Source organism: Dipodomys spectabilis, unplaced genomic scaffold (assembly GCF_019054845.1).
Source record: "Dipodomys spectabilis isolate Male_0828 unplaced genomic scaffold, ASM1905484v1 ptg000096l, whole genome shotgun sequence".
Lineage (NCBI taxonomy): Eukaryota > Metazoa > Chordata > Mammalia > Rodentia > Heteromyidae > Dipodomys > Dipodomys spectabilis.
The window spans coordinates 13,431,334-13,444,024 of record NW_024870773.1 but is presented as its reverse complement, the minus strand read 5'-3'; the positions used below and the strand labels follow the sequence as shown (position 1 = coordinate 13,444,024).

Below are 12,691 nucleotides of genomic sequence, written 5' to 3'. Positions count from 1 at the left end.
CTTTGGGCTTTTTCTGATTAACTGCAAAGGAGTCTCACAGACTTTCTTGTCCAGGCTAGTTTCGAACCTTGATCTTCAGATCTCAGTTTCCTGAGTAGTTAGGATTACAGTTGTGAGCCACCAGCACCCATGCAGGGTTTTTTTTTTTTTTAATGCGTTGTGAACTGTTGTACTTTGAATGTCTGAACACAAACAAGAGATAGAATCAATGCCTCTTTGCTAGAGAAAGGCAGGTGTTGAAGTAACTGTCCCTCATCTGAAGAGCCTTAAATTGAAACATATAGAAGCAGAATATAAATGAAACATGCAGTATGGCACATAGATGTCCAAAATGTAGGTAATATGGGGAGTGAACAACACTAATTTAATATGTCCCCATCCAAAAAAGATTTGTAAATGGTCTTACCAACTGTATCAAGGTATGACACAGAATTAGGTGTGAGGCAAGCCAGCCCGAGGTAGTTAAGCACCTACGCAGAGAATGTGACTGGTAGCAAAACCAGAGGTCACCTGTAGAATAACTTGTCCATGAACATTGACTGAATACTTTCCCTGTCTCATCTTCTTCCTCAGCTTGCCCCAGCAAATCCTTATTGAGCATATATCCTAAGTGTTAAGCATTGTGAGGAGCTAAAAATGACTTTATGAAGCTTACTTATAGTCCAGTGAAAATCATCCTTGAACTAATGGTTGGCAATAGTAAAAGTTAATTCAACTCCTGAATACCAAAAACATGAGTCCAAAATAGAAACCTTAGATTTAAACTAAGAATACATTATAGAAGACCTGGGAATATACGTTTAGTGGTATTTCTCCTTCATGATCTCTTTCTTTGTTCTACAGCATTAGTATAATAGCTTTTATCTGTGGGTTTCAGGAGTTTTAAGATTTAAAATATAGTATTTTCTAGACCAGTCCTATACCTACAATGATTTCTAATTTATACTGACTTTCAATAGAGGAGGCAAAAGCAAGGAGGAAAATGTTTACTGCAGAACAAATACTCTTAGTAAATGACCAGAAAGTGAAAGAGGCTGGGAATGTTGGCTCATGGCTGTAATCCCAGTTACTTGGGAGTCAAAGATAGGGAGGATGGAGTTTTGAGGCCAGCCTGGGGGAAAAGCAAGACCTAGCTCAACAAGTAAGCTAGCATGCATGGAAGGGCAATCCCCAGGAAAACAACCATAGCAAAAATAAGCCAATGAATAAAATAAGACAAACTGTTTCAAGGTACAAAAAGATTGAGTATTTACAATCTGCCTAAACAAATTCTCCTACTTAAATTCTTTTTATGTCCCATAACTTTATGAAATACCTTTGAATTTGTACCAAGAAATATAGTCTGGATTGGTCTAAGAATGCCAGGCACTAGCCAAGGATAAAAGGCATACCTAATCTACCAAATTTCCCATTTATTCCTTAGTCTTGGCTCTGTCATTTGTGACAGATTGGAAATGAGCATGCATTCCTCAGTTAGAATAGACATATGCTGTCCATAAATGCTAACCCACTGTCGTTTTCTCAATGCCAAAGATGGAGAAATGGGATGGAATTTATTGACTTACCAGCTTGAGTTAAACCTGAGCTTGTTTTGAATTTGGGAAAGAGATTTCAGTCAGACTTATATTCTGGGGTATCAGCCATCCAGACTGAGTTCCTTGAGGAAACAAATATCTGACTGTTAGATCAATCTATTATTTGTGGTCCAATGTCATTTATATATGGCATTAGTAATTAATGGACACGTCTTAGCTCCTCTGGAGTCACAGAGCTGGTGCTCAACAATCTAGGGCTGTGATCGCCAGTTAAAGCTTCTCAAAGGAAGTAAGAGACATAAAGTAAAATTTCAAGACATAGAAACTTCTTTATTTCATAACCATGGCAACATATCCAGAGTGACTATAATTAAATTGGGCAAAACAAAACAGCAACAAAGGGTGAAAAGTCATCAGGAACTTCAGGCATGTAGGTATACATGACATTCTAAAACAGAAAAGAAAATTCTTAATAACCCATTAAGTAAATATATTAAAAATGTTTCTAAACCCACAAGGAAGAAACTGAAATGCTGATGATAAAGATGTGGAACCCTTAGAGAGTTGTTAGACCACTATTCCATTTTTTTTTAACAGCTTAAATATGTCAGGTGGAAAAAGAAATTATCGACCATCAACTTCTTTGTGTGCAAGAGCAGCCTAGTTAAAACTGGATTGGCCTTGACCAGCTGTGTCATGGAAAAACTCACTCTTCAGATTCAGTTTATAGAATAATGACGGGTAATTCACTAGCAAATTGTAAACCAGAAGGAAAGCTACCCAATGGGATAAATTGTTTTCTTTCCCAGGGATTTTGAAAAGGTTAGCTCTAGCACTGTGGTGTCTGCAATTCAAGAGATGCTATATACACTGTTGCCACGATTTTCTGTGAGGAAAATCATATTGGAATTCAGAAATTCTGGGAAACATCACGTTTTGTTTTGTTTTTTTGCTTAGATGTAATATGTTCAAAACTGATGCTGTCCTACCCTGCCTGGATATTCAAATCATCTGAAGCATATTAAAAAAAAATCCAAAGGCCCATATGCCACCCTTGACTAAATGAGACCAAATCTACAGAGCATGAATGGATGTCTATAACTTTAAAAGCTAATATGGCAATTCTGAGATACTGTGAAGGCTGAGATAGGGTCTCTGTATACTGCGCAGGCTGGACGCAAATTCCTGTGCTTAAGGGATCCTTTCCCTCAGTTTCTGGGCAGATGGAAGTACAGGTGTGTGGCATGATAGCATCTTGAAGAATGTGACACATAGTGTGCACTCCTGCACTGAAACAATGGCTCCTCCACAGCTATGCTGGATCAACAGTAGGGAATCATATTAGCTGACTTAAGCTGGAGCTTCCCAGAGGACTTCTCCCTACCTACCCATCCACCCGCATAAACCAAAGAAATAAAAATAATCACTAGTAGGCCTCAGATGCTCCTTCATTTAGCCTAATCTCATTTATGAGTGAACTGTGAAATAATAATGAAACAATCTTTTTTTCTTTAAACTTATGGGCTCGCTTTCTCCTCCACCCCCTCCCTCTCATTCTGAATCAAACCCAGGGCTTCACATATGCTAGGAAAGGACTGTTCTATCAGCTACCTCTCCAGCTCTGATGGCTGTTTTATAAATACAAAAATCAGATTGTCATCAAAGTACAAATAGGTTAAAAATAAAAAAAATTATAGCCCTATAATAAAAACTATTGGTATTTATGACATGAGTGAATGTTAAACCTGTCTCATAAAGTTTTTCAAGAGAATTTTACCCCAAAAGCCTATGTGCATATGACTCCATTTGTATGACATTGTAGAAAAGGCAGACGGGACAGAACACCTATAAGCTCTGCAGGTGCCCTGGAGGGAGGACTGAACTCAAAAGGACAGCAAAGACGAAGTTTGGGAATCTTAGGACAATTCTCCATGAGCTGGTATAAACACATGGCAGTGTAAACCAGAAAGAAGGAAAATGCCCTGTACAGACAGCGGTCACTTTCAACTATTTCAGCTACATTTTTTTTTAATATATATTTCCTAGTTAACTCTATAGTGCTTAATTGGCTGCTTGAGTTTTCAGTGGTACATATTATCTTCTAACTTGCTACCATGAAGAGTATTGACCTTTCAAGCCAATTTCTCCCCTTTTCCCAAACACTCACACTCATACTGGTAGCTGTCTCATCCTCCGGTATCCCAAAAGTTAATGTTGACAAATTTTTAGATAAATGCATGTTTGCATCCTGTGAATATTTACAGCTGAGGGAGAATAGAGACTAATGCCGAATGTATAGAAAACGAAAATCTCTAAATACAGAAAAGTAAAATTAATGACTCACCTCACTCTAAGTCAAAAATTATCCATGTTTTTGAGCCTCTTTGGGAGCATTCTAAACTCTCTCCCTACCAGGCAATGTTCTGGGATGCCCCCCTCCATCGTTATTCTTGGCCACTGCTATCAACTTCTTCTAGAGTTCATATACCTCTTGCCTAGAACTTTGGACTTTGTCAAGATTTCTTCTGATACTTTAGCCAAAAGAAAAAAAAATTTTTTTAAATATATCTTGAATACCTCTTCTAGAAAGAAGACATGTCCCAAGACGCTGAATGTCAAAATGTCTCCTTTAACTGATGGTTTAAACAGTATAGAATTTAGCTGGATAGTTTCCTTCTGATATTTGAAGGCCTTTTTTTCTCCATCGCATTCCAACTCCCACTGTAATTAATGTGAAGTACAAAGCATTCCAATTTTTGACCCTTCAAGACTTGTTCTTCTCTGGAGGTGTTTGTTCTTTACTGTGTTATGAAATGTATAACAGGTCTTGCTGTGGATCTTTTTGTCACTGAATTAGATAATCTCAGTTTGACAATTTAGATAATTCTGAAGTTCATCCTTTAGTTTCCCCTGCTGTTTACTTTTTTCTCTCTTCTTGAACTTCTGTTCTTTGGAATTTATCTCCTATTTGATTATTTTATTAGCTTTCTGCTGCTTTTCATCTGTTTTGTTTGTTTGGTTAACTCTTTTGGAGATGTCTTTAACTGTGCTCTGTAACCCTCAAATTTTGATGGTCAGTGTCATATTTTACTTCTAAAAGTGCTTTCTTATTCTGATTTTTTTTTTTTTTTGTCGGCCATGGGGCTTGAACTCTGGGCCTGGGCGCTGTCCCTCAGCTCTTCAGCTCAAGGCGAGCACTCTACTACTTGAGCTACAGCGCCACTTCCTTATTCTGATTTCTTACATATAAATTTGTTCTACTTTCATATAGCAGCCATTTAGCTTTCAATACCCTCTATCTTCTCTTCATAAAAATCATCAAAATTTTTCATCCTTCATGAATTTTTATTCCTCGCTACCACTGGACTTATAGCTCACCAAAAGAAGACCTAGGGTGCCTTGTTCTGATTGATGCTTGTCACAGCAGTGAACTAAGCCACAAGGCTGAAGAATCTTGGTTTAAGAATCTAGTTCAGGGGCTGGGAAGGTGGCTTAGTGGTAGAGCACTTGCCTTGCATGCCTGAGGCCCTGGGTTCGATTCCTCAGCACCACATAAGCAAAAAGAAAAAAGCTGGAAGTGGCGCTGTGGCTCAAGTGGTAGAGCGCTAGCCTTCAGCTGAAGAGCTGAGGGACAGTGCCCAGGCCCAGAGTTCAGACCCCACGACCGGACCCAAAAAAAAAAAAAAAAAAGAATCTAGTTCAAATCTCAGTTTTGCCATTACTAAATACATAGTTTTGGTAAATAATCTACCCATGGTACATTCTTTGTTGGCACAAGCGGGATAATAAAATTCTATTGTAAGATTTTGAGACAATTTAAATAAAGTGCTTAATATATATGTAGTACTTCATAATCAATAAATGCTAAGCAAAGCAGGTGCAAAGAAAACAAGTAATTAAGTATTCTAATAGCTAGTTTGAAAATATACATATTACCTGGTAATCTGAGGACATGTGCTTCTTTCCCTTTTGAATTAGAGTATTAGTCTGTTATTTTTCTCCAACAGGATATCTATCACAAGGGTCACTGCTGACATCTCCCTTGCCAAACGATCAGTATTAAACAATCCCAGTAAGCATGCAATAATTGAGAGATCCAATACAAGGTCAAGCTTGGGTAAGTGTGCAATGGAAGTCTGCTACATTGGTGAGTTTAAGCTGTATGAAAAATGTCAGTGAGCAATCTAACTAGATAATTCTAGGTACCAAAAAAAGAGACATCTACAATCTTAATGATTTCATAAATGTGGAAAGACTGGTTATGATAGTTTCAAGTTAAAAACTCCATATGCTGTTAGCATTGACGTTTTGGTTCCAGTTTGTTTTCATTTATGTCGGCTGAATACCTGAACAAAATGTTATTCAGAATAACATGTGTTTTGATTACTGTGTTTACAGCGTGGTGGTTGAAACCTGCTTATTAATGTGCTGGTGGATCTAACTTAGAACCTTTCACAGCAGCTATTTCGTCTCTCTAAAATCTCATTATATTACTGGATTGTTCAGTTTGGGGTTTTATAAAGTAGATTTTCTAATAGTTGTGTGAGATACATGAGGTTAGTTTGTTCCTTGAGTGGCTGGCTTTTAACAACGTAAGTTTTAGTTTACTCTGAATTGTGGTTATGTAGTAATAAATATGGTACATAAAAAACTGTTTTCACAAATAAAATTAAATTAAATTAAAAAAAAATACAATTCAAAAAAAATAAATAAAAAACTGTTTTATCATCATTCCCTTACTGATGAGATTTCAGTAATATAGGTTTAGAAATGTGAGGGGAAAACATTAACTTACAACTGCATTTTCACACTATTTGATTTCCAAAGGAATTGCTACAAAATAATTATGCCACAGATTCAAGTGATTACCAAAGTCAAGTCATTTATTTAGACTCATGAACTGAATCAGTGAGATTGGTTGCTAAGACTCCCTACAACTATTGATATATTTTATTGAGCATATATGCTAGATAACAAATAGCATGTAAAGCCTGGAAATAAGATGAATTAGGTGAAGCCCTTCCTACCCACAGTTTTCAGTACTGATAAGAACCACTGGGATACAAGGTGACTGAGAAAGTGGTCTTCTACTGAGCTGATGAGCAAATACTGCAGGAGATGCAGGCCACCGGGGAAGGCTTCCAACGAGCTGGTGTGAGACTTGGAAGCATGATGAAGTTTAACCAAGACAAATAAGGGTTTAAGGCAGTCATAATGATTACAGTAGATTATGCTTCACCTTGGCTGAAGTGTAGAATTTAAAGACAGGCAAGAAAAAAAACTCTTAGTTTGGAGCTTAATGTTAAAGGCTTTAGAGAACTATGTAGCTTTAGGCGTTCATTCACAATTATCTCCCTAATAGGTACTAGGCATTTTACAAATGCTAGAGATGCAGAAGTGAACATAAACTTTATTCTCAGAATTTTTGTTTCATGGGAAAGACATGGACTAATACTTACCAATGTAAATAAGCCTATGAATCTATGATTGATCAATAGCTGACAGTGTGCTGAACCAGCAGACCCAAGGAATAAACTGAGAATGGAGGGATTGGGGAAGTTAATGGGAGATTAACACAATGATTCACGTGATAGTTACCGTATTGGTAACATTTGCCTCAGGTGATTTCAAAGCCAAACAAACTAGCCAAGGACAGTGCTTTTTTCCTTATGGTCTCCTTTCATCTACCCACATAATTATTATCTCACACCTGTTTTATCAAGTAGATTCATTAGTGTATTATGAATATAAAAAATGATATCAGGATTCAAGTAAGGTCTAAACATTGTAGTTCTGGTCTAGTACATCTCTTATTTTCTCAGAAGTTTTGCTAATTGCAACATATTGGTATAGTCTGTGGTTCTTAAACTGGTAAGTGCAGAAACTTGATAGAAATTGAGTTTGATGGTTTTTTTTTTTTCTTTTAGCCAGGACTGTTCATTGGTAGTAGGTTATTTTAAAGCTAGTACTACAAGCAGCTTGAATTCAGTTTTCTCAAATTCATTCAGGTAAATAAAAGGACTTATTTTATGGAGTAAATCATTAGTGTTTTTTAATGTAATTTTTCTTTTGAAATATGGACTTTGAACTCAAGAACCTCATGTTTGCTTGGAAGGCACTCTACATTTGAGCCATGCTATCAGTCCTTGACTTGGTTTTTCTAGAATGATATATTCGCTAAAATAATCTCCAAGCTGGGCATGATGAAACACATCTAGCACTTTACAAGTTAAAGCAAGAGGAGAATAAGTTTTGAGAGTGGCTAAGGCTACAAAATGAGACCCTGTCTTAAAAAAAAAATCATATATCCATATATATAGGGATACAGGTGGATCCATTGCAACAATAAGATGTACAAGTCATTATGTCGAAAAACAAACTTTACAACTTTGGTGGGGGGTGATGGGAAGGGGAAACAAAGGAGGAGGCAATGATGCTTGATAAGAAATGTACTCATTACCTTGCCCATGTAATTGTAACCCCTCTGTACAGTATTTTCACAATTAAAAAAAATCATATATCCAGCAAATACCTGGTGTAAAGAGAAATTTGCTGGCCTAATGGAGCCTATGGAATTGTTCTCCATGATTGCAGTGGGAAATGCAAGGTACATACTATCCTTTATAGAGCTAAACTACCTTAAATATGTTAGCTTCTGGCTATTTAAATTATTAAAAGTAAAATTTTAAAGTTAGTTGCTCATTCATGTTGAATGTGGCTAACAGCTGTCTCCAAAAACAAAAATCCCAGGCAAAGAAGCTCTAAACACAAACCCCAGTACCATCAAAACAAAAACTATGAGGGATTAGGATATGGATGTAGCTCAGTGGTATAGCACTTGCCTCACAAGTGCAAGGCCCTAGGTTCAAACTCCAGGACAAAGAAAATTGGAGAGCCTTTGTTTCAGAATCTCTGGAGAGAGAGCAGTCCCATCTTCTTGAGCATTCAAGTAGACTTTCATATGCTTCATTGTTAAGTTTTGTATAAAATTTGACTTGGATTTGAGTAGTGCTGTCTTACAGAAACTGCTTTTTCTTAAACATGGATATTACATGAGCATTCTTCTGGGAAATGGAAGTGTGGTTTTGGACATGTTTGTTATAGCTACTCTGTCTATACTTCAGTCTGCATGTCAATGGGAAAATAATTATATAAACATACAAACCACATTTCATAAAAAGAGACAAGAGATCTATCTCATACAACATTTTATAAAACAACAAAAAACTTCACCATCAAAACATGGAGAGTCTTGGTGTCACTGAAAAGAGAATTCAGGAGTTTGACACAGCAAGATTATAAGCAAGTAAAGGAAAGTCGACCTTTAGAGAAAACCATGTAGATAGCTCTATCAGTCTAGTACTCCGAACTGTCAGATACAGTACTACATTAATAGAATGTACCTAACTGTATTTGGAGCGTTTCCTGAAGAAAGGGAAGGCTTTTCCTGGAAACACCTGACTAGGGAGACCTTGCAGGGTCCCCTCATAACCAAGATGGTAACACAAGGCAACACAATTTTCATTACACACTTGTAAGGTCTTTATCTGATTTTTGCACAGCCTTTCACAGAATATCTGAGCAGAAGATTCACAAACATCTTATAATGGCACTTACTGTTTTCCTCTTGTAATTTTGTCTGTCATGGGGCTAACCCTATCCCCCAAACCCTTCAAGAGCATGATGCCAGAAACAAATTTTAGAGGTAGTCAGGAGCAATTCTTTAAATTCTGAAGGTGTGAAGAAATATTGTTCATCAATTGCATTTCCTACATTGACAATTCTTCTGCTGAAGAATTTTAGATTTAAAAACACTTTAAATAACTGAGTAACTGAACTATGCTTGACCTTTCATAGCTGAAGTTCAGAGTGAAATTGAGAGGATTTTTGAACTTGCAAGAACACTACAACTGGTTGTCCTCGATGCAGACACTATCAATCATCCAGCACAACTCAGTAAAACCTCTTTGGCCCCTATTATTGTATATGTGAAGATTTCTTCTCCTAAGGTAAGTAGGGTTTACTATTGTCTGGTCTGCTATGCAATCATTGCCAGGTCTTAAATGGGTATAGCCTTGGAAGAAAGAAATTCGTCTAAGCAGCAGAACATGGTTACTTTTCAGGGCTCAGAGCAGCTATTCTTAAAACGTAATCCATCCATACCTGAGGGTGCTCAGGTACTTTTAGAGGTTAAAGGAAGTACAATTATTTGTGATAATACTAAGCTATCTGCCCTTTTTGTACTGGTTACAATGTCCAAGTATATGACTCTAAGCATAACTCAAGAGTGTGGAACCAAACACACTAGCAGTTACTCTATCATCATGCTCTTGTAGTTAAAAATACATTTTTAAAAGCACGTTTAATAACATAAACTATGTTATTAAACGTGCTTTTATATAATGCAACAAAGGATACATAGACTATGTATCCTTTGTTGCATTATATAAAGGTCAGCTGCAGCATGCAAAAGTAATCTAAAGGGACTGCAGTGTGACTGAATTAGGATCTAAACTACACACTGAATAACAGCTACTTTCATTTGTATCTCAAAGAACAAATCAAGGAAAATATCTTCCTTTTGCTAATACTGAAAATGTCATTGTTGATACTAAATAATGAAACATGTCAACATTTGCAGATTTAAAAGAATCAGCTGTTATCATTTGAATAAACTTACAAATCACAAACCCATTCCAATTCCAATATAAAACCACAGAACTTAATGAGTTAAACACCATTTGGTGAATTTGAGTGTAGTAAGAAAGAATATGCACAATTATCTGAAAAAATGCAATTAAAATAGTTCTCAGCAACAGATAGGCGTATTGGTTTTGTTTATTTCAGCCAAAACAGACCACTGTAGCAAACTGAAAAAGAGAATAGTCTTTGATGTTAATATGTAACACAATTTTTGAATGGATTAAGTTCCCAGTATGATCATGTTGGAAATATTGAAGTCATGAGATAACAAGATTGAAAACTGTTAGCCTAGAAGTAAGTTCTCTGCTAGTGTTTAAAGCTTGCAACAGACTTGTTACTATGTCAACTTTGTGTATAGTCTTTTGATATTTATAACAATCTACCATAAACGACTTGAGCTATTTATAAAAAAAAAAAAAAAAAAAGCTTCCCAGTGTGCCAGTGGCTCACACCTGGAATCCTAGCTATTGAGGATGCTGAGATCTGAGGATAGAGGTTCAAAGCCAGCCCTGGCAGGAAAGTTCATGAGACTCTCATCTCCAGATAACCACCAGAGGCACTGTGGCTCAAGTGTAGAGTGCTAGCCTTGAGCTGAAGAGCTCAGGACCAACGCCTAAGCCCAGAGTTCAAGTCCCATGACTGACAAAAAAGCTCCCCAATTCAGGAATTAGTAATGCATCTTGTACTTTACCTGAGTATAGATACTCTTCTGTTCTTTTACAGGTCTTGCAAAGATTAATAAAATCACGAGGGAAATCTCAAGCTAAACACTTAAATGTCCAGATGGTGGCAGCTGATAAACTGGCTCAGTGTCCTCCAGTAAGTTCTCTCCCTAGAGTAGATCTGCTTGACGAGATCAGAATAAAAAACGAAATAGTTAAGTGCCTCTCAGGAGAGAGAATACTCTTACAGTGATACTGCAAAAAGTAAAATTTGACTTTTCCACAATGTGCGCTAAGTATGTAGCAGCCAGTGATCATCTCCTTCAAACAGCCTGTATATATCCTTGTGCTTTAATATGAGATTGTGGATCCAAATATATGTAAATTGTAAATCTTTAGCGTTGGAATATTCATTCACTTCTGACTACAGGGAGCAAGTAGTCTGTTCCCAGCACCTGTCTGAGAAACTGATTTGAGATCATGTAAAACAGTTTTTTGGGTTTTTTTGGGTCCAGTCGTGGGGCCTGAACTCTGGGCCTGGGTGCTGTTCCTCAGCTCTTCAGCTCAAGGCTAGCGCTCTACCACTTAAGCCACAGCGCCACTTCTGGCTTTTTCTGCTTATGTGGTGCTGAGGAATCGAACCCAGGGCCTCAAGCATGCAAGGCAAGCACTCTATCACTGAGCCACCTTCCCACTCCCATGTAAAACAGTTTTTAAACTATAAGTTAATCAGGTCTTTAGCTCTGAACACATTGACACTAATCTATACTTCACATATTATATCTTGAGACTACAGATATCTTCTAGTGTTTTCTGGTATAGATATTATAGTTATTTTTAAATTTGCTTTACTTATTTTAAAAACTAAGAGGGGCATAAAATTTTGACCAGGTCAAAATGTTAATATTTTCAGCTACATTTTATGTGCTAGTCTTTCCTCAATCATTTAAATTAGGCTTTTTGCAGTCGTTGTATCAAGATGCTTCTCCCAAAAATTTTTTTGGTGCAGCACTAAGGTACTGTCCCTGAGCTTTTCTGCTCCAGGCTATCACTATACCACTTCTGGCTTTTTTGAGTTGTTAATTGGAGGTAAGTGTCTCATGGACTTTCTAGGGCTTGCTTGAAACAGCAATCTTCAAATCTTTGCCTCCTGAGTAGCTGATTACAGGCATGAGCCACCCAGCAAACTGTTCAGATTTTTATCCTTAGCCATAGTATCACTTATTGGTAACTTTCCTACAATATCATATCCTTCGCGCTCTATTACCCCCTGTACTGTGTGGTTAACCATTCAGTGATAAATTAACAACCAAGATGGTCTCCAAAAGGACTCAGTACCACACATAACAGGAGCAAATACACAGAGCTACAGCTTACCAGCTCCTCCTTTCTCATATGAGACTGGGGCAGTACAATGGGAAATCAGTTCTGACTGGTATAAGTATGCTGTCTGTAATGTTTGCCTCAGCAGGAGTCATTTGACGTGATCTTGGATGAGAACCAGCTTGAGGATGCTTGTGAGCACCTTGCAGACTATCTAGAGGCCTACTGGAAGGCTACCCACCCTCCCAGCTGCAGCCTCCCCAACCCTCTCCTTAGCCGTACTTTAGCCACTTCAACTTTGCCTATTAGCCCCACCCGAGCCTCTAACTCACAGGTAAGTACAGTTCTTTTTCATGCTGTCCATAAGGGGGGGAGGGGGGGCGGAAAAATCTGAGGCGATTCACTGGGGTCAAAACTCAGACTATCTAATGCTCTCCAAAATAAAACCAACTTTGGTGTGAGTTGTGT

At 37.4% G+C, this 12,691-nt stretch overlaps 1 protein-coding gene across 3 annotated transcripts in view; it reads left to right on the top strand.

The window, feature by feature from the left end:
- Cacnb2 (calcium voltage-gated channel auxiliary subunit beta 2) overlaps positions 1-12,691 on the top strand; it is a 303,237-nt gene that overhangs the window by 288,082 nt on the left and 2,464 nt on the right. For 2 of the 3 annotated variants that reach the window (XM_042686032.1, XM_042686031.1), the window contains exons 10-13: positions 5,543-5,652; positions 9,393-9,544; positions 10,962-11,057; positions 12,372-12,557. In XM_042686032.1, coding sequence (XP_042541966.1) covers positions 5,543-5,652; positions 9,393-9,544; positions 10,962-11,057; positions 12,372-12,557 — 544 coding nt within the window. Of the gene's footprint in view, positions 1-5,542; positions 5,653-9,392; positions 9,545-10,961; positions 11,058-12,368; positions 12,558-12,691 lie in introns of all 3 variants that reach the window. The other variant, XM_042686030.1, reaches the window with a different exon arrangement.